The following is a 19,665-nucleotide window of genomic DNA, read 5'->3' on the forward strand; positions in this document are numbered from 1 at the left end:
CACAGACTGTGGCGAGCATGTATGTGTTCTCTTCTGTTAAAGGCCTTAATCTCTCTTCCACCTGCTGCTGCAAAATGTCCAGACAATGAGGCACCTCAACTATCATTCCCTCTTCCTGTTTAAAGGCCTCCAAATTTTCATCCAGGAAATTAACTATAGGGATGATGTCAGCCAAGGTGACATTTCTGGAACTCAGCTCCTCCATGACATCCTTGAAGGGCTGTAGAATTTTTACCAGTTAACTCATGACTAACCAATCATGATGCCCTAGGGGATTCTGCACACCTATGTTCATTGAACCATAAAGTTCATGAAGGGGTGTCTGCAGTTCCACTAACCTCTGCAGCATCATAAACATGGAATTCCACTGGGTGCCAATGTCTTGAATGAGATGCTTGTGAGGCATGTCAAAATCAGTCTGCTTTTGTCGGAGAACCTGCCCCGCCTTCACACTTCTGTGGAAGTGTGCTGCTTTGTTCCTGCACTTCTGTATTAACCTATGCAGGTATTCATTCTCTTGGTCATTGGAATCCAACCCCAGAGCTGACTTCACTACCAGGTGCAGAGTGTGTGCAAAACATCGGATGTTCTTAAAGCGCCCGTCTGTTATTGCCTTAACCTTGTTTGCACCATTGTCTGTGACAAAGAACCCTGCCTGAGCATTCCTGTCTCACTGGTGTAGTTGCCAGCCCTCCAGCATCTGTCTGTTGCATGCTAGAATATTGGCTGCGGTATGGGCCTGGTCTGTCAGGTGGGTGTGCAGTAAATCCCACCTGCACCCTGATACTTGTTCACTAATAGAGCTGCTGCCTGCTCCTGCCTCAGCCAGGTCCCACCAGTGTGCTGTCAGGGAGAGATAAGAGTGTACAGCATTCAAGGCAGTCCAGATATCGCAGGTGAAATGAACATTCCCCTCTGCCTTAGCTAGAGCGCTTGGATGTGACTGTGATACTGTTTGTACAGGCTGGGGATGACCTTTCTGCTAAATGTGGTTCTGGAGGGGACTTTATAATTTGGAACTACAATCTTCAGAAAATGCTTAAAGCCCACATTCTCCACTAACTGCAAGGGTTGGTCATCAAGGGCAATCATTTCCCCAATGCTCCTGGTTACAACTTTTGAGGCTGCCTGCCTCCTACTGTGGGATAGCATTATCGCACTCCACCCCATTTACTCCATGGCTGGTTGTCGCTTCTGCCACGTCAGGGGATTGCTGGCCTGCCACCTGACTGCTAGAAGGGGCTCAGGGCGTGGGGTGACTCTGCTCCTTTTCAACCACTTTACGCTGCTTGTAAGGGGTCCCCTGACTGGTATTGCCACCATCCCCAGATGGCAGTACTGTTGTTGGGTTTTGCCTCTTCATATGATGCTTCATGCCAAAATTAGATAGATGTCCCATTTGCTTGCCTCTGCTATTAAACCTGCCACAGTAATTACACCGAGCAAAACACGGATCCTCCAACACTTTAAAGTGGCTCCAGATCGCAGATGTATTTCGTGATCCTCCCTTCTGTATAGCCTTGGGGGTGGATGCTGGCACTGGAGCTGAAGTAGTGTGTACACCCTGAGAAGCAATGCCAGGAGCCTCAGTCACACTCTGTGCCTGCTCTGAATACTCTTCCTCCTCCTCATCATCATCAGTTTCATCTCTCCCCTGCTGCACTGAAGTGGAGGCTAAGAGAGGACTAACTAACTAATCCTCCTAAAACTTCGTCAGCTACTTCCGTTTGTGATGATGAGAATCCCATTCAAGATGATTCTTCATTGGAATCAGAAACAAACAGTGCCTGTGCTACATTGTCAACGCTAAGTCGAGACTACTGTCCCACTGCTGCTTTTGGATGTCGCCATTTTGTCTTGCATGACTCAGCCTCCCCTTCCCTCACCTTCAAAACTGCATGGGTAAAGTTCATTTACAAGTGTAAAATCCTGTTTTACCTGTGTAAGAACATAAGAAAATGCCATACTGGGTTAGACCAAGGGTCCATCAAGCCCAGCATCCTGTTTCCAACAGTGGTCAATCCAGGCCAAAAGAACCTGGCAAGTACCCAAAAACTAAGTCTATTCCATGTTACCATTGCTAATGGCAGTGGCTATTCTCTAAGTGAACTTAATAGCAGGTAATGGACTTCTCCTCCAATAACTTATCCAATCCTTTTTTAAACACAGCTATACTAACTGCACTAACCACATCCTCTGGCAACAAACTCCAGAGTTTAATTGTGCGTTGAGTAAAAAAGAACTTTCTCCGATTAGTTTTAAATGTGCCCCATGCTAACTTCATGGAGTGCCCTCTAGTCTTTCTACTATCTGAAAGAGTAAATAACCGATTCACATCTACCCGTTCTAGACCTCTCATGATTTTAAACACCTCTATCATATCCCCCCTCAGCCGTCTCTTCTCCAAGCTGAAAAGGCCTAACCTCTTTAGTCTTTCCTCATAGGGGAGTTGTTCCATTCCCCTTATCATTTTGGTAACCTTTCTCTGTACCTTCTCCATCGCAATTATATCTTTTTTGAGATGTGGCAACCAGAATTGTACACAGTATTCAAGTTGCGGTCTCACCATGGAGCGATACAGAGGCATTATGACATTTTCTGTTTTATTCACCATTCCCTTTCTAATAATTCCCAACATTCTGTTTGCTTTTTTGACTGCCGCAGCACACTGAACCGACGATTTCAATGTGTTATCCACTATGACACCTAGATCTCTTTCTTGGGTTGTGGCACCTAATATGGAACCCAACATTGTGTAATTATAGCATGGGTTATGTTTCCCTATATGCATCACCTTGCACTTATCCACATTAAATTTCATCTGCCATTTGGATGCCCAATTTTCCAGTCTCACAAGGTCTTCCTGCAATTTATCACAATCTGCTTGTGATTTAACTACTCTGAACAATTTTGTGTCATCTGCAAATTTGATTATCTCACTTGTCGTATTTCTTTCCAGGTCATTTATAAATATATTGAAAAGTAAGGGTCCCAATACAGATCCCTGAGGCACTCCACTGTCCACTCCCTTCCACTGAGAAAATTGTCCATTTAATCCTACTCTCTGTTTCCTGTCTTTTATCCAGTTTGCAATCCACGAAAGGACATCGCCACCTATCCCATGACTTTTTACTTTTCCTAGAAGCCTCTCATGAGGAACTTTGTCAAACGCCTTCTGAAAATCCAAGTATACTATATCTACCGGTTCACCTTTTTCCACATATTTATTAACTCCTTCAAAAAAGTGAAGCAGATTTGTGAGGCAAGACTTGCCCTGGGTAAAGCCATGCTGACTTTGTTCCATTAAACAATGTCTTTCTATATGTTCTGTGATTTTGATGTTTAGAACACTTTCCAATATTTTTCCTGGCACTGAAGTCAGGCTAACCGGACTGTAGTTTCCCGGATCGCCCCTGGAGCCCTTTTTAAATATTGGGGTTATATTTGCTATCCTTCAGTCTTCAGGTACAATGGATGATTTTAATGATAAGTTACAAATTTTTACTAATAGGTCTGAAATTTCATTTTTTAGTTCCTTCAGAACTCTGAGGTGTATACCATCCAGTCTGGGTGATTTACTACTGTTCAGTTTGTCAATCAGGCCTACCACATCTTCTAGATTCACCATGATTTGATTCAGACCATCTGAATCATTACCCATAAAAACCTTCTCCATTACGGGTACCTCCCCAACATCCTCTTCAGTAAACACCAAAGCAAAGAAATCATTTAATCTTTCTGCGATGGCCTTATCTTCTCTAAGTGCCCCTTTAACCCCTCGATCATCTAACGGTCCAACTGACTCCATCACAGGCTTTCTGCTTCGGATATATTTAAAAAGGCTTTTACTGTGAGTTTTTGCCTCTACAGCCAACTTCTTTTCAAATTCTCTCTTAGCCTGTCTTATCAATGTCTTACATTTAACTTGCCAATGTTTATGCTTTATCCTATTTTCTTCTGTTGGATCCTTCTTCCAATTTTTGAAAGAAAATCTTTTTGCTAAAATAGCTTCTTTCACCTCCCCTTTTAACCATGCTGGTAATCGTTTTGCCTTCTTTCCACCTTTCTTAATGTGTGGAATACATCTGGACTGTGCTTCTAGAATGGTATTTTTAACAATGACCACGCCTCTTGGACATTTTTTACTTTTGTAGCTGCTCCTTTCAGTTTTTTTCTAACAATTTTTCTCATTTTATCAAAGTTTCCCTTTTGAAAGTTTAGCACGAGAGACTTGGATTTGCACACTGTTCCTCTTCCAGTCATTAAATCAAATTTGATCATATTATGATCACTATTGCCAAGCGGCCCCACCACCGTTACCTCTCTCACCAAGACCTGTGCTCCACTGAGAATTAGATCTAAAATTGCTCCCTCTCTCGTAAATCCTTTTGAAAATTAGCATTTAAGTTAGCTGGACAGGTTTACCTTGCTAACTAGCTGAGCCACAGAGCAGCTGAAAGTGGACTTCATTAAAGGTGAATTTTAAAAGCCAGGCATGTGCCAAAATTGGGAGATGTGCGCACATCTAGCAAATGCATATGTCCATCTGATTTTATAAGCTGCCCACATGTGAACACAAGTATTGATGTGTAAATATCTCACATGGTGAAAAAAAAGGGGTAGAATGTGGGTGGGGCATGGGCATTCTGGAGTGAAGCCAATATATATGTGTGAAAGTAGCTACATGTTTGTACACACGTCCAGGTATAATTGAGCGCAAATTTACTTCTGCTATGGAGGAGGTGTGAGTCTTTATAAAATTATTTCCAGGCATCTACGAAGTGGTTGAGGGGTCTGGGTTAACCTGGCTTGGGGGAGGGGGGGGGGGAGAGTGGAGGCTAAAGAACCTGGGGGGGGGGGGGGGGGGGTTGGAGGACCTAGCTCTAGATTGGGCAAACTGGTGGAAGAACTAGTGAAACTGGTCATAGCCTGGCAGGCGTTAATTTCTGATCACTCAATGTGCATCCCAGACACACTTTTTTTTTTTTTTTTTGCATCAAGAGTGAATACCTAATAGCCTCATTCACATGCATTTGTGAGTGCATCTGTGGCTGAGCGCACTGTATTGCATCGGCCCCTTGGTGCCTTATATTGACCAATGAGCATCACAGATAAGTTAGATTTTACCCATTAGCCAGTCTTCCCAAAATGAAGTAGGAGTTCTCCTCTCAGCAAAGCTTATTTATCTGCCTGTGACCTATTTTCCTTTGATGATGATTATAATTCTGCTGAGTTGTATATTTGGTTTTCCACTTTAACTTAACTGATTGCCTACCAGAGTTCAGATTGATCCAGGTTCCCTCTCAACCACTAATTGTCACCCCTAACCTCCTTCTTCCCTTTATCCTAGTGTACACCCCACCACCCCTATATCCTACCACTTCCTTGACTTCATTTAGCCCTCGACATCCTCTAGACACAGATCCTTTATTGCATACTATGTAAATATTCACTGTAAATGCGTTTTACTATGTAAATATTCCTGTCCCTTTTCTCTTTTTTCCTCCTATCCCAGTTGTTAACTTCCTTGTTCATTGTAACTATTATCTTCTGCACCAGTTCAATACCTCTAGTTCTATGTTCAATGCACGACTTGTTAAATGTAAACCGACTTGATGCAACCTCTGGTCGTGAAAGCCGGCATAGAAAATAATAAAATAAATAAATAAATAAATAAATAAATGGTGCTCGGTACTACTGAAAGGCACAGTTGAATCTATTGCACTTCATCTCCTTATGGATGAACTTTAATAACACAAAAGAAAATAATGTGATTGGCAGTAGAGTTACTGTTAACATGATCATGGAGGATTAAAGGACTGCTACAGACAGCGTAGGTCTTTTTTAATGTTGATGTTATGGCTTGTTCCTAAGGTACTATCCAGCCCAGTCCCATTGATAACCCACAGTGAGCATGAAGATATTGTCTTGAAGTATGCCCTTCAAGCAGCATAGTACTAAAGCAGGATAGTTCTTAAGATGTAGCCCATAGCTCACCAATAGTTGTTTGTAGTTAAAGATGGTGTTGTAAAGCAGCAGTCCAGCAGAGCAAGGAAAGTTCATCACATTTAAAGCACATTTATTCATCCTAGGTCATACCACACAGAAAAAGTAGCATAGTGCCAATGATTCATTCCACCTCATTAGTTGTCTTAAAAGCATCCAACAGGAAATGAAGCAACTGCCAAATTATAGTGAGGTTGAGAGTTAAGGATTTGGTGAGCAGAAAATTGGCCCGGCTAACCCAGATATTCAGTGACATCTACGCTGATGAACTTACCTGGGTAAAAATTTCACCAGTGATGGGGTAGGAAATCCAAACCTCAGGGTTTGTCCAGCTTACAAACCCTTTTGTAAATATAGATAAATGAAGTAAAAGATTTTAAATGTGGTGAACTTTCTTGGCTTTTTTTTTTTTAATTCTGCTTTCGATGCTGTCCTTATCCCACAAAGGAGTTGGCAGTGCTGGTAAAGCTGCCTGCAGGATTGCAATGGCCCATCTTGTACTTTTATAACTTTTGATTAATTGGTCCCATAGTGTCACCATCAGGGTTGTGCACATGTCATATAAAACTGTAAGGAAAACATGGACATATCAGAAGTTGGGGGTGTGGGATTGGCACAGCTAGCTGAAACTGGAGCTCACTTCAAAATTAAAGAACCTTTGCTTCCTCACTGGTGAGGCAGTTATTTTTTCAGTGGCAGAATCTCCCATTTAAAGAAACAGTTTTTATGAACCTTCTAGAAAATATTTTTGCTTTCTACTAAAAGCTTTTGAAAAGCAGTTTTCTCAACACAGGTTTGTCTCCAGCTTACTGAAGTCTCTATTTTCTTTCTCTAGATTCGCTGGACAGAAAGCAGCAAAACTTTCCAGAATCAGATTATTCGGTTAGTGGGAGATGTTCTTATGGCAACTGGATTCCTCTCCTACTCTGGACCTTTTAACCAGGAGTATAGGAACTTGTTGCTTAAGATGTGGAAGAAAGAGATGAACAGCAACAGGATTCCATACAGTGATGTAAGTGAGACCCTTTAGGAAGCACTAGTGGGACAAAATATTTTAAATAATATAGTTTAGCACAATCCCACTGGCCAAGCTCCTTATACCAGATATAGACCAGCCTGAGTATATAATGGGGCTACTTCACACACTGGAGGTGACTGGATGATAGATACAGTGAAAAATGTGGAGTTTTGCTTATGGTTTTCCTGTCTGTGACTAGAAAGGTAGTGTTTGAAAATGAGTTCTCTGTCACTGATTGGGCAGAGGGCAATGAATGAGCCTTTGTATGAAGAAGTGGAAAAATGTGATGTCAGACATGAGAAAAAGAATTAATACAGTCATGAACATCACTCCACTATTTTGATTTTAATTGTATTTCTACTGAAATCTATCTGCACTTATACCCCCTCCTTTTTAGCACAAAAGGGTCACCCAAAATGGCTTACAACAAATTAATAAACTGTTCAAAAATACAAATCAACAATATAAGTACATAAAATACAATTCATAAATGTTAAATAAATAATAAAATACAATATTTTAGAAATAAAACATAATACTAAGCAATTGAATTTGGCAGTGTTGAAAGCATTTTGACAATTCCTTTTACTTAAAAGTAGCTAGTATGAAACCTAGTAAGTTCTATCCCTGAGCTGCTGTTCCTTATTTGAACTCCATGCAGCCATTACACCGATACATGAAAAACTTAAGCCTAGTATGAAATTCTGGAGTGAATTCAAAGAATGCAAGCTTTAGAAACAGGGAAAATGGCCAAAATTAAAGGGGCATAACTTATATTTTAGGAAAGTATGAAAATATAAGCCGGTGAGTGCTATGAAATGGCAGTGTTGACATGGAGATAATGGTGAATTGTAAGGTTTAGATTCAAACAGTCTTCTGAGAGCATATTCTATTTTTAATAGAATATTAAGGAAAAATTAGCAAGCTTGTGGGTATAAATGAAGAATACATTCTCGCATTGATGACATTATAGTTGTTTGAGTAATATTTTTAAAAAAATTGCTTCTCCTTGGTTCCAGAAGCTTTATTATACAGTGCAAACCATGGTGCACAGCTTCCAATCAATAAGGTAGCTTACACATGTTAGTGATTGCATGGCACATTAAGATCCTATTTGGATGCAAATTATATCAATGGAAATAAATAATAGTACAGTGGATTAATCTTATAAGAATACCCTTGAGATCATATATGCTTACAGAAGCAGAATGTTCTTTCAACAGGAATTTCTTCAACAGGAATTTTATTGTGTCTGAACAGAATGTTATTATGGCACATATGCTTTGCTTATCAGTGGAATCCATTGTTCCATTATTATGGGTATGAATATTATTCCATTGTGGCTCTACAGCTAGCAGCATACTCGGCTACATGGCTACAATCAATTGTATTTGTCAACTCCTCCCTATTCCTCCACCTCTCCTTCCAATGTGCTTGATGGCAGATCTCTAAATCTCCACACCTCTATGTAGCATGAGAAAAAAACTCAGTCCCCACACAACATATGGGCATTTGCTAATTTTGTTCTAACAGTTAAAAAATGTAATTTTTTAAATAGAAAAGACAGAATTGGCAAAAATCCTTTTTTTTAGATCTCTGCCAAACTGTATCATGAAGACTTTTGCCAACTGTTCAAGATCCATACACACATGATATAAGATCAACTTGTTAAATTAATTTATTTCTAGCTTCAGAATACATTTTCTAACATGCATTTCATTTAAGGTCTCTTAAATGGAACATTATAACAGACCATATTTTCTGAGAAAATGTCAAGCCCCACTTTGAAGACAACTTGTACTTTGTAAATTTCTTCCTTATTTCAGATCTCAGTTATATATTTCTTAGTTAGAGGTAACTTTTCAAAGGGACTTAGTTGGATAGATTAAAGTCTTTGAAAACTGACTGAGTTAACTGGCTAAATGTATTCTCCTAAATTTCAATAGATGGACAAAGTCTGGTCCAGGTCCAGCTAGATGGAGAAAGTGCTGAATTTCAGTGCTAGGTGCCTAACTTGAATAGCGAAATCTAGGCACTGCAATAGCAGGCCTAAATCTGGCTGATCACTGCTAAGCTACCTTCTGTCAAGCCTGATAAAAAAAAAAATGCAGAAACACTTTTGTGGGCCTTCTGCCCTTCTCTCTCACAAAATTTCATTATCATTTGGTCAAAACCTATGGAGTCCCAATCCCCCTACCTCTTTCCCTCATGGCACCCCATTGTCATGTGGGCAAAACCCACTTGAGTCCCGAACCCCCTGCCCCTCTCCCTTGGGCATCCTATTGTCATTGTATAGAAACACTCTAGAGTCCCAATCCCCATGCCTCTTTAATTTCGGCACCCCATTATCATAGCAAAAAATCCTGATCCCCATCTGAATTGCTCCCCCATGTCTTCATTTCCCTTTCCCTTTCCCTCTCCCCAACCCTCACCCACATCCCTCCTCATGCCCCAAACACTCTGCAAGGGCATCGCAGCCAAGCCTGCAGGAAGCCTCACTCTTCCCTTCTGCAGGCTTAGAGGTAAATTTTCAAAAGTTGCATGTATAAAATTCTGCAGATACGTGCTTAAAATAGCATATAATTGCATATATGCTATTTTATAAACCTCAAAATCATGCATAAGTAAGGGTCTGTGAGTAAATTTGTGGGTGTTTAAAAAAGGGGTGGGCCAGGGGCATTCCAGGTGGGGCCAACATTTTCATGAGTAAGTTGCTATTTTATAAGCAATTTACACATGTAAATGTGGTGGCTTACTTGCACATATTTACTCCTGCTCAATATCTGGAGTAAGTGATCGTAAACATCTTTTCTCACAGGACAAGCAGGATGGTTGTCCTCACAAATGGGTGACATCGAGGATGGAGCCCACCACGGAAAACTTCTGTCAAAGTTTAAACAGAACTTTGACTGGCCCCTACTGGGCATGCCCAGCAAGGCACTGACCCTGCAGCCAGCAGGGGTCTCCCTTTAGTCTTCTTTTTTCCGCGCAGCAGTTGCCACGCGGTGAAAGGAGCTCTCTTACCACGTTCCTGACAGGAATTCGGTTTTTTTCTTTCCGAAGAAAATTTGCCCCTCAGGGGTCTCCCTTCGACAAATTTTTGTCACCTCCGCGAAAGCCGGTAAGTTTTTTGCCGATTTTCATCGACTGCCGTCGATTTTGGCCCTAGAGGCCTGTTGGCACTTACCAATCCCGCGGCTAAATTTGGCCCTAGGCCATGGCGACGGGGTTCCGTCGTTGTCCGGATTGCACCTAAGGGTCGTAAAGCCAGGATGGAGAAGATGGGGCTCCTCTTCCATGCACCCACCCCAACGCCATCGATAGCATCGACGTCATCGGAACCGGCACCGTCGAAGTTGCACCACCATCGTCAACCCTCCGGTGACCGTCCTCCACCGATGACTTCTCGGCCGTCGACTCCTGTCCCCTCCCCGGATGGGCGAGGAGATCGGAAGGATAAGCATCGCCATCGACGGCACAAGTCTCGGCCCGTCGAGGATCCACAACCATCGACCTCTGAACAGGCCGAGCCACCGACGAAAAAGCCTCGGTCAGACCTGGCACCGTCCACGTCTCGTTCGCAGGCACCGAGGAAACCCTCACCCTCCCGGGGTGCGGGGGCCGTGATCCCACCGGTTACGGTGGTACTTCCGGCCCTGCCTCAGCCTCCCTCTCCCGTCGAGCCGGGTATGGTTACCCCTGGTCTCCGGGCAGAACTGGACCGGCTGGTCCAGGAGGCCATCGAGAATGCGATGCGAAGATTCCAGCCTCCACCGGCACCGCCTCCGGCACCGATTCCGGCACCGCCTCAGGCACCGACCTCAGCACCGACTCTGCCACCGAGGAGGGAACCGACCACCGAGCCTCTAGTGGAAGCGTTGGCACCGATACTAAATCGTATGGAGGCACTCATGCGCGCCCTTCCATCGGTGATTCCAGTAGCACCGACTACACCATCATCTCCGGAAGGACATTCATCGACAGGAGAAACACCGTTCCGGATTCCCCCGTCCGGTGTCGTTCCATCGGTGCCTTCACATACCTTTCCACCGATTTATCCTTCGGCTCCATCGATTCCAAGATCGGCACCGATTCCATCGGTACCCCCGAAGCCCTCGATGCCGTTCACAGTTCCGCTTGCAGCACCGATTCCATCGATGCCTTTGGATCCTCTACCAGGTCCTTCTGGACTGCAAGCCCTACATGATCCTTATGATACCTGGGGTGATGATACATCTTCAGATACAGATTTACCATCCCCACCATCTCCTACAGAGAGTAGAAAACGATCTCCTCCTGAAGATCTCTCCTTTATAAATTTTGTAAAGGAGATGTCAGAAATTGTGCCTTTTCAGCTGCAATCTGAGACCGATGACAGGCACCAAATGATGGAGCTGCTCCAATTTCTGGATGCCCCAAAAATCATCGCTTCCATCCCCATTCACCAGGTATTTCTGGATCTTTTAAAGAAAAACTGGGAATCACCTTCATCTGTGTCACCAGTTAATAAAAAAGCTGACTCAACATACCTCGTTCAGTCAGCACCAGGATTTCAGAAGTCTCAACTGGATCATCGCTCTGTTGTAGTTGAGTCTGCGCAAAAGAAGGCCAAGCGCCTAAAACCACACTCTTCCACTCCCCCTATCAAGGACAACAAATTCCTTGATAGTGTGGGAAGGAAAGTGTATCATGGGGCTATGTTGATATCTCGCATAGCTTCATACCAACTTTATATGACTCAATACAACAGAGCTATCCTTAAACAGATGCAGGACTACGATGACACATTACCGGACCAATACCAGCCACAGCTTCAAGCCCTCCTTCACAAAGGATTTGAAGCTGGGAAGCACGAGATCAGAACGGCCTACGATATCTTCGATGCTTCCACGAAAGTCTCAGCTACTGCCATCTCAGCCAGACGTTGGGCTTGGTTAAAATCATCCAACCTTCGCCCAGAGGTCCAGGATCGTCTAGCCGATTTACCCTGCTTGGGGGACAATCTGTTCGGAGAACAGATTCAACAGATTGTGGCGGAATTGAAGGATCACCACGAGACGTTGAAACAACTTTTGTCTGTTCCATCTGAGGTATCCTCCAAACCACCACCTAAGAAGGACTCTAAAAAGTCATTCTTTCGGCCACGTCGTTATTACCCTCCGTCGACTAGGCCTCGTCCGGCTCGATCCTCCACCAGACCTCAGCTACGCCAACCTCGGAAACAAAGACCTGCTGTAGCCCCACCTCCCGGGCCTGCGGCAGGCCTTTGACTTCCCGATACGGAGCACATGCCATATCCCACTCCCCCACATCCCTGTAGGGGGTGCCACTTTTTGCAGCATTGGATACGGATTACCTCAGACCAGTGGGTGCTGGCAATTATCGCACAGGGTTACCACCTCAATTTCATAACTCTTCCGACAGACTCCCCGCCTCTTCAAGCATGGAGTCTATCCAGCCACTTGACTCAATTACAACAGGAAGTATCCCTTCTTTTGCAATCAAATGCTATAGAACCTGTCCCTCCCTCTCAACGAGGCAAGGGATTTTACTCCAGGTACTTCCTAATTCCAAAAAAGTCAGGAGGGCTACGTCCAATTTTGGACCTTCGGGCCCTCAACAAGTACCTTCAAAAAGAAAAGTTCAAGATGGTAACCCTGGGCACGTTACTCCCTCTGCTGCAAAGAGGGGATTGGCTATGCTCCCTCGACCTCAAGGAAGCTTATACCCATATTGCGATAACACAATCCCATCGCAAATATCTGCGGTTTCTAGTAGGCCGCGACCATTATCAATACCGAGTACTACCTTTCGGTCTGGCATCTGCTCCACGAGTCTTCACCAAATGCCTCGTAGTTGTAGCAGCATTCCTCAGGAAGGAAGGTGTCCATGTATACCCCTATCTGGACGATTGGCTAATCAGGGCCTCCACCCCTCAGATTGCCCGGTCCTCCCTACAATTGACAATCAACACACTCCTTTCCTTAGGGTTTCTTGTCAATTACGAGAAATCTTGCTTCGTCCCATCTCAAACCTTATCTTTCATTGGGGCAGACTTGGACACCTTACAGGCAAAGGCCTACCTTCCGCTTCAACGGGTCCAAACTCTCATGTCCCTAGCTCACCAGCTCCAGTCTCAAGACAACGGCCACGGCTCGCCAGTTCCTCATTCTCCTAGGACACATGGCATCCTCGGTTTCAAGTCACTCCCATGACCCGACTAGCCATGAGAGTAACACAATGGACTCTACGACACCAATGGATTCAAGCTTTTCAGCCTCTGTCCTCCATAGTCACAGTCACACAAGCGCTGCGCCTATCCTTAACCTGGTGGACGACTCAGGTCAACCTCCTTCAGGGCTTACCCTTTCTTCCACCGGATCCGCAAGTAATCCTAACCACCGACGCTTCTCACATCGGTTGGGGAGCCCATGTGGACAACTTTCAAACCCAAGGGTTATGGTCCAACGAGGAAGCCGAACACCAGATCAATTTCCTGGAACTTCGAGCAATCCGCTATGCGCTCCGCACTTTCAAAGATCATCTCTTTCATCAGATAATCTTAATCCAGACGGACAACCAAGTGGCCATGTGGTACATAAACAAGCAGGGAGGCACAGGCTCCTTCCTTCTGTGTCAGGAAGCTGCGCAGATCTGGGCGGAAGCCCTCTCCCACTCCATGTACCTCAGGGCCACTTACCTGCCGGGAGTAGACAATGTATTGGCAGACCGGCTGAGCCGTGTCTTCCGACCGCACGAGTGGTCACTCGATCCTCTGATAGCGACCTCTCTGTTTCACAAGTGGGGTTCTCCCCGCATAGACCTCTTTGCGTCCCCTCAGAACCACAAAGTGGACGATTACTGCTCTCTCATTCGGAGCCAGCACTCTCGGCCGAGGGGATGCATTCTCCCTCAAGTGGACAACCGGTCTGCTCTACGCATTCCCTCCACTTCCTCTTGTGTCAAAGACTCTCGTGAAGCTACGCCAGGACGGAGGAACCATGATCCTGATAGCACCTTACTGGCCACGCCAAGTATGGTTTCCAATACTCCAGGATCTCTCCATCCGCAGGCACATTCCTCTGGGAAAGGACCCGCATCTGCTCACTCAAAACGACGGATGCCTCCTCCATCCCAACCTCCAAGCCTTGTCCCTGACGGCATGGATGTTGAAAGGTTAGTCCTTCAGCCTTTCAACCTTTCAGATTCCGTTTTCTCGAGTCCTGATAGCTTCACGAAAGCCTTCCACAAGAAAGTCTTACTCATACAAATGGAAAAGGTACACATCATGGTGCACTTCTCAGTCCCTTGATCCCCTTTCCTGTCCAATCTCCAAATTCTTGGACTATTTATGGCATCTCTCTGAATCAGGTCTTAAAACCTCTTCCATTAGGATGCATGTCAGTGCGGTAGCCGCCTTCCATAAAGGTGTACAGGGTGTCCCTATTTCAGTACAACCCCTAGTAACACGTTTTCTTAAAGGCTTGCTCCATCTGAAGCCACCCTTACGGCCTCCGGCCCCATCCTGGGACCTTAATCTGGTTCTTGGTCGTCTAATGAAACCTCCTTTCGAACCTCTGCACTCCTGTGAGTTAAAGTATCTCACATGGAAAGTGTTATTCCTTTTGGCTATCACTTCAGCTCGCAGGGTTAGTGAATTACAGGCCCTAGTTACCTATCCGCCTTACACTAAGCTCCTGCAGGACCGGGCGGTACTCCGCACTCACCCTAAATTTTTACCTAAGGTAGTTTCTGAGTTTCATATTAATCAATCCATCATACTACCTATCTTTTTTCCCAGGCCCCACTCCAACTCTGGAGAACAGACCCTGCATACCCTAGACTGTAAACGGGCTCTAGCCTTTTACCTAGACCGTACAGTTTCTCACAGGAAGAGCACTCAATTATTCGTCTCTTTCCATCCTAACAAGTTAGGACAACCTGTGGGTAAGCAGGGCTCTTTCCTCCTGGTTGGCGGACTGCATTGCTTTCTGCTATGAGCAAGCGGGCATCCCTTTTCAAGACCGTGTCAAAGCACACTCTGTGAGGGCCATGGCTACGTCAGTGGCACACCTTCGATCGGTGCCGCTTCCTGACATCTGCAAGGCTGCAACCTGGAGTTCTCTCCATACCTTTGCAGCCCACTATTGTTTGGACAAAGCTGGAAGACAGGACTCCATCTTCGGCCAATCTGTCTTGCGTAACCTTTTTCCAACGTGATGTACCAACACCCTTCCACCTTCCCGGTAGGGTGCGGATGCCCTTTACCAAATTCCACCCCAGTTGTAGTGCCTGTTGCACGTCGTTGGTTGCATTTGGTGCAAGTCAGGACATCCTCAGCTCGGTACTCACCCATTTGTGAGGACAACCATCCTGCTTGTCCTGTGAGAAAGCAAATGTTTGCTTACCTGATGTAACAGGTGTTCTCACAGGACAGCAGGATGTTAGTCCTCACGAAACCCGCCCGCCACCCCCGCGGTGTTGGGTTTGTTTTGTTTTTACTTTCTAGGCACTGCCTGTAGCTTTGAACATCAGACTGAAGGGAGACCCCTGCTGGCTGCAGGGTCAGTGCCTTGCTGGGCATGCCCAGTAGGGGCCAGTCAAAGTTCTGTTTAAACTTTGACAGAAGTTTTCCGTGGTGGGCTCCATCCTCAATGTCACCCATTTGTGAGGACTAACATCCTGCTGTCCTGTGAGAACACCTGTTACATCAGGTAAGCAACATTTGCTAAAAGTGAAGTACTGACTGGATGGGGGGATCTGGGTGAAATGGTAGGAGCTGAGGCTGAAGAATCAGGAGGGTCTCAATGACCTGCAGATGGACTGGCAAATTGGTAAAATTGGTGATTTAATTGCCTCATGTATGTTAAAAAAAAGATCTCCCAACTTACATGCATAAAAGTGATTTATGGGGATAAATGCATGTAAAGTTTGCAGGTAAAATCTTCATGTATACATTTTTTAAGTTAGACGCAAAAATACATGGGTATATCAATTTCACATTATTAATTTAGATAAATTCTGATTTAGCCAGCTAAATCTTGAAATCAGCAATTATCTGTACAAATTCTGATTTATCCAGCTAAGTAGCAGCTTTGCCGGACAAGTCTTAAAATATTACTTATCTGGATAACTCCTAGATTCATCAAGCCATAGTAAAAATAGCAGAAACATGGTTCATTAGTGTCCCGCAATAAAAAGATAGGGAAATTATCAAAATACTGCATCGTATATGTAAATATCGTGTTGTGGAATACTCTAGATTTGATTACTTGATTGTGCTGTTACTTGTTTGCCATCTGTTTACCTTTACCTTTGTCTATTGTATTTATCTGTATGTGAAAGAAGAGTGTTATTTTTTGTGCATCTGTCTTATTTGTTTGTCTGTCCCTTTGTGTTCAGGACTGGTAAGAATTGATGAGGACTGGAGAGGAGTGGAGAGGGAGGTGGAGAGGGAGCAGATGGAGCATGGAAAGTATGGAAGGCACAGAAAGAGGGAGGAGAGGCATGAGGAGGAGGGGCTGAACAAGAATGGTCAGAGGAGGAAAAGTAGAGACAGTAGTAGGAGACAGGAGGGGAGAGGTATAGACTGTGGAGGGAAGAAGATATCAGGGTAGGGCTAGACAGAGAGGACAGAGAGTGGGAAAATTGTCAGGGTACGTGCAGGAGGGGAGGAAGGGAAGGGAGTGGGGAGTGTGAGCAAGAATCTGGAGAGTAATATCACCTCTCTGGAAGTGGAAGTAGCAAATTAGCAACCCAATCCTCCGGCAGCCAGGCAGCAGCTCATCCTCGTCTACATGCCTACAAGTTCAGTGTGGAGGATATCAAGCAGCTCATTGCTGAGGTCCTGGAGAATTACAACGTGCTCTTCAGCAACCGGCTGTGAAGACCTCTAGGGCTACCAAGGGCCAGATATGATGGACTATTGCCCAGGCCATATCCTGACAGAATGGCATCAAGAGGACTGGAAAGCAGGTGGCCCACTGCTATAGGGACATCAATGCATAGTTGAAGAATAAGGTGGCTATCAGGAACAAATACATGCGCCAGACTGGAGGAGGAGCCCCATGTCTCATTGTCCTCACCCCAGTGGAGGAGCAGCTCATTCAGTGGCTGAGACCAGACGTCTTTGATGGCATGGATGAGGCCCTGGTCATGACATGAACCAGGGCTGGTAAGTCACATCACCTGTAAATGTGAAGTCTTCTACAGATGTCCACCCTGTTTTGCATAGGATGATCACATTAAATGATGCAAAGTGCACATCTTTTGCAAAACAGTACGTGTCCTTCTTAGCATTTATACTTCTATCTTCTTCTTTGTTTCCATTGCCTTCACTCAGGTCCCAGCTGTGAAGCCCCAGGTTCCAGCAGTGCAGCACCAGGTCTCAGTGGCCCCTTTTTGATGGAAAACAAGACACAGTGGATGGAGGAAGAGGAGGAAGAGCAGCAGCAGCAGCCACAGCAGCAGCTACTTGAACACTTTGTGTCACCCATATCCATTAATGTGAGCCTCAACCTGTCTAGCTCATGGATGGCATTACCCTGCCATGGGAAGAACATGCACAGTCAACAGCTGCATCCAGCACCCCACAAGTCCTGCTGGATCTAGAAAAAGACACCCAGCAAGTTCAACCCATGAGCCCAGCAATACCAGTACTGCAGTTACAGACACCATCTCAGCAACCTGCAACCTCACCACCAGTAGCACCACCAGTGGTGGATCCAACTCTGTATGCCACACTTGAACGCATCAAGAGAAGGCATGGGCCGCAGTTACAGCATATATGGGCAGAGCTGGTCTGTGCTGTAGAGATGAGAACTGTGGCAATTACACAGGGCTATATCACTGTGGCAGCTTCCATCAACAATTTGACCACAGTGGTACTGCAGATAATTCAGCACCTGCCACAGCCTGCACCTATGCCATCCCCATCCTCAAAAGAGTCCACTCTGAGGAGCAGTCCCCGGCTCTCAGGATGGCCCAGGGGTAGGCTTCTAAAATAAATGCCATCTCCAGCCAGCAAAAAGTCCCAGGGAGGAAAAGGGCCATGAAGCACACTGATGCAAAATCTCAAAAACTGCACTCAGAGATAACATTTCCAACCAAGCTAGGCCTGTCCTGTAAACAGAGTTCCCATACCGGCTAGATGAAAGAAGACTGCTGAGCCTGTCCTGTCTACAGAGTTCTTGAGCCAGCTAGACGGAAGAAAATTTCTGGGTCCATCCTCTCTACAGAGTTCCTGTGCTGGCTAGATGGAAAAAGGCTGCTGGGTCCATCCTGTCTACAGTGTTCCTGTGCCGGCTTGCTGATGTGGATTGTCTTCAGACTGCCAGTGTTGACTTGCTGCTTCCTTCTTATGCCCTACTCCAAGGGTCCCCAACCACCGGTCCGCGGACCGGGACCGGGCTATTGGGGTTTTTTTGCCGGGTCCGCAACGCCGCTCTCGCCGGCTACGTTCATTGGCTGCCGCTGCTGCGGAGAGGCGTGGCGAGGCTGGCGAACGGCCTCCTCCAACCCGAAAAGGGAGGAGGCATGACCCAAAAAGTAAGAAAGATCAGCAGGGCCGTGGTGGAGCTCACGTCACCACGGCCCGAAGAAAACAGTTGCGTCTAAACGTTCAGGTGCTCCTCCTCCTTTCTGCCCACGCGGCCCCGGAAGAAAAAATGTTGCCGGAGCCGCACGGGCAGGAAGGAGGAGGAGCATCAGCCATGTACAGAAGAGGAGCAGGGCCCGTGAAGAGGAGGCCCAGAGGTGAGAGAGAGGCTGACGGTTTGTAGAGTGTGTATGTGTGCGTGTATGAGATGAGTTGATAGACTGTGTGTGGGAGTGTTGACCTGAATGTTTGCAGAGACAGCATGTGAGAGCCTCTATGTGTGTGAGAGAGACAGCAATGTGATAGTGAGAGCCTGTGCTTCAGCAAGACAGCATGTGGGAGTGAGAGAGAGCCTGTGTGTGAGACTCAGACAGCATGTGCCAGTGAGAGACTGTGTGTATGAATGATTGTATGAGAGAGAGCATTTGACAGTGAGAGCCTGTGTGTGTGAGAGAAAGAAATGCATGTGTGAATGAGAAACTGTGTGTTTCTCATTCACACATGCACAGAAGAAGACAGATGGAGAGAAAAGAAATAGAAAAAAGACAATATAAAAGGAATTGGCAAAAAAATAAGACAGGGAAGATGGGGAAAAAAAAGCCTATGACCAACCGATTAGAAAACTAAGATCAGACAGCAGATGTAAAAAAAAAATAAAATTACTGATTTTTACTGATTGGCACATGTAATCTTTGGGAATGTGCAAGAGTAGCACTTTCTCTATGTGGATCTCACAATGTACAAGATCAAGCATGGAGGAACTGGAAGCCCATGGGGCCTGCACAGAAGAGGCAGCAGAATGGGCTTCAGTGCCAGTAGCAGCAATCAGCACCTCCCCAATAGCCACGCGGCAGCAGTGACAGTGGCAGCAGAGGAATGAGAGAGGCTCTGAGGTTGTGAGGGAGCCAGTGAGAGTGAGAGCATGAGTGTGTATGAGAAAATCCAGGGGAAGTAAGAATGTGTGTGTGTGGGAGGGTGTGTGTGGAGGGGGAGAGAGTATCTTACAGCCTGAAGAGTGTGTCAGTGTCTGTGAGAGCGAGAGGTG

The 19,665-nt window shown here is 45.4% G+C and overlaps 1 protein-coding gene across 1 annotated transcript in view; it reads left to right on the forward strand.

Annotated features, from left to right (window-relative positions):
- The window catches only part of LOC115083294 (dynein heavy chain 5, axonemal-like), a 1,259,434-nt gene that overhangs the window by 858,171 nt on the left and 381,598 nt on the right, over nucleotides 1-19,665 (forward strand). The window contains exon 54 of the mRNA XM_029587102.1: nucleotides 6,842-7,018. Within this exon, the coding sequence (XP_029442962.1) occupies nucleotides 6,842-7,018 (177 nt within the window). The remainder of the gene's footprint in view (nucleotides 1-6,841; nucleotides 7,019-19,665) is intronic.

This window comes from Rhinatrema bivittatum, chromosome 2 (assembly GCF_901001135.1).
Source record: "Rhinatrema bivittatum chromosome 2, aRhiBiv1.1, whole genome shotgun sequence".
NCBI classification, from domain to species: domain Eukaryota; kingdom Metazoa; phylum Chordata; class Amphibia; order Gymnophiona; family Rhinatrematidae; genus Rhinatrema; species Rhinatrema bivittatum.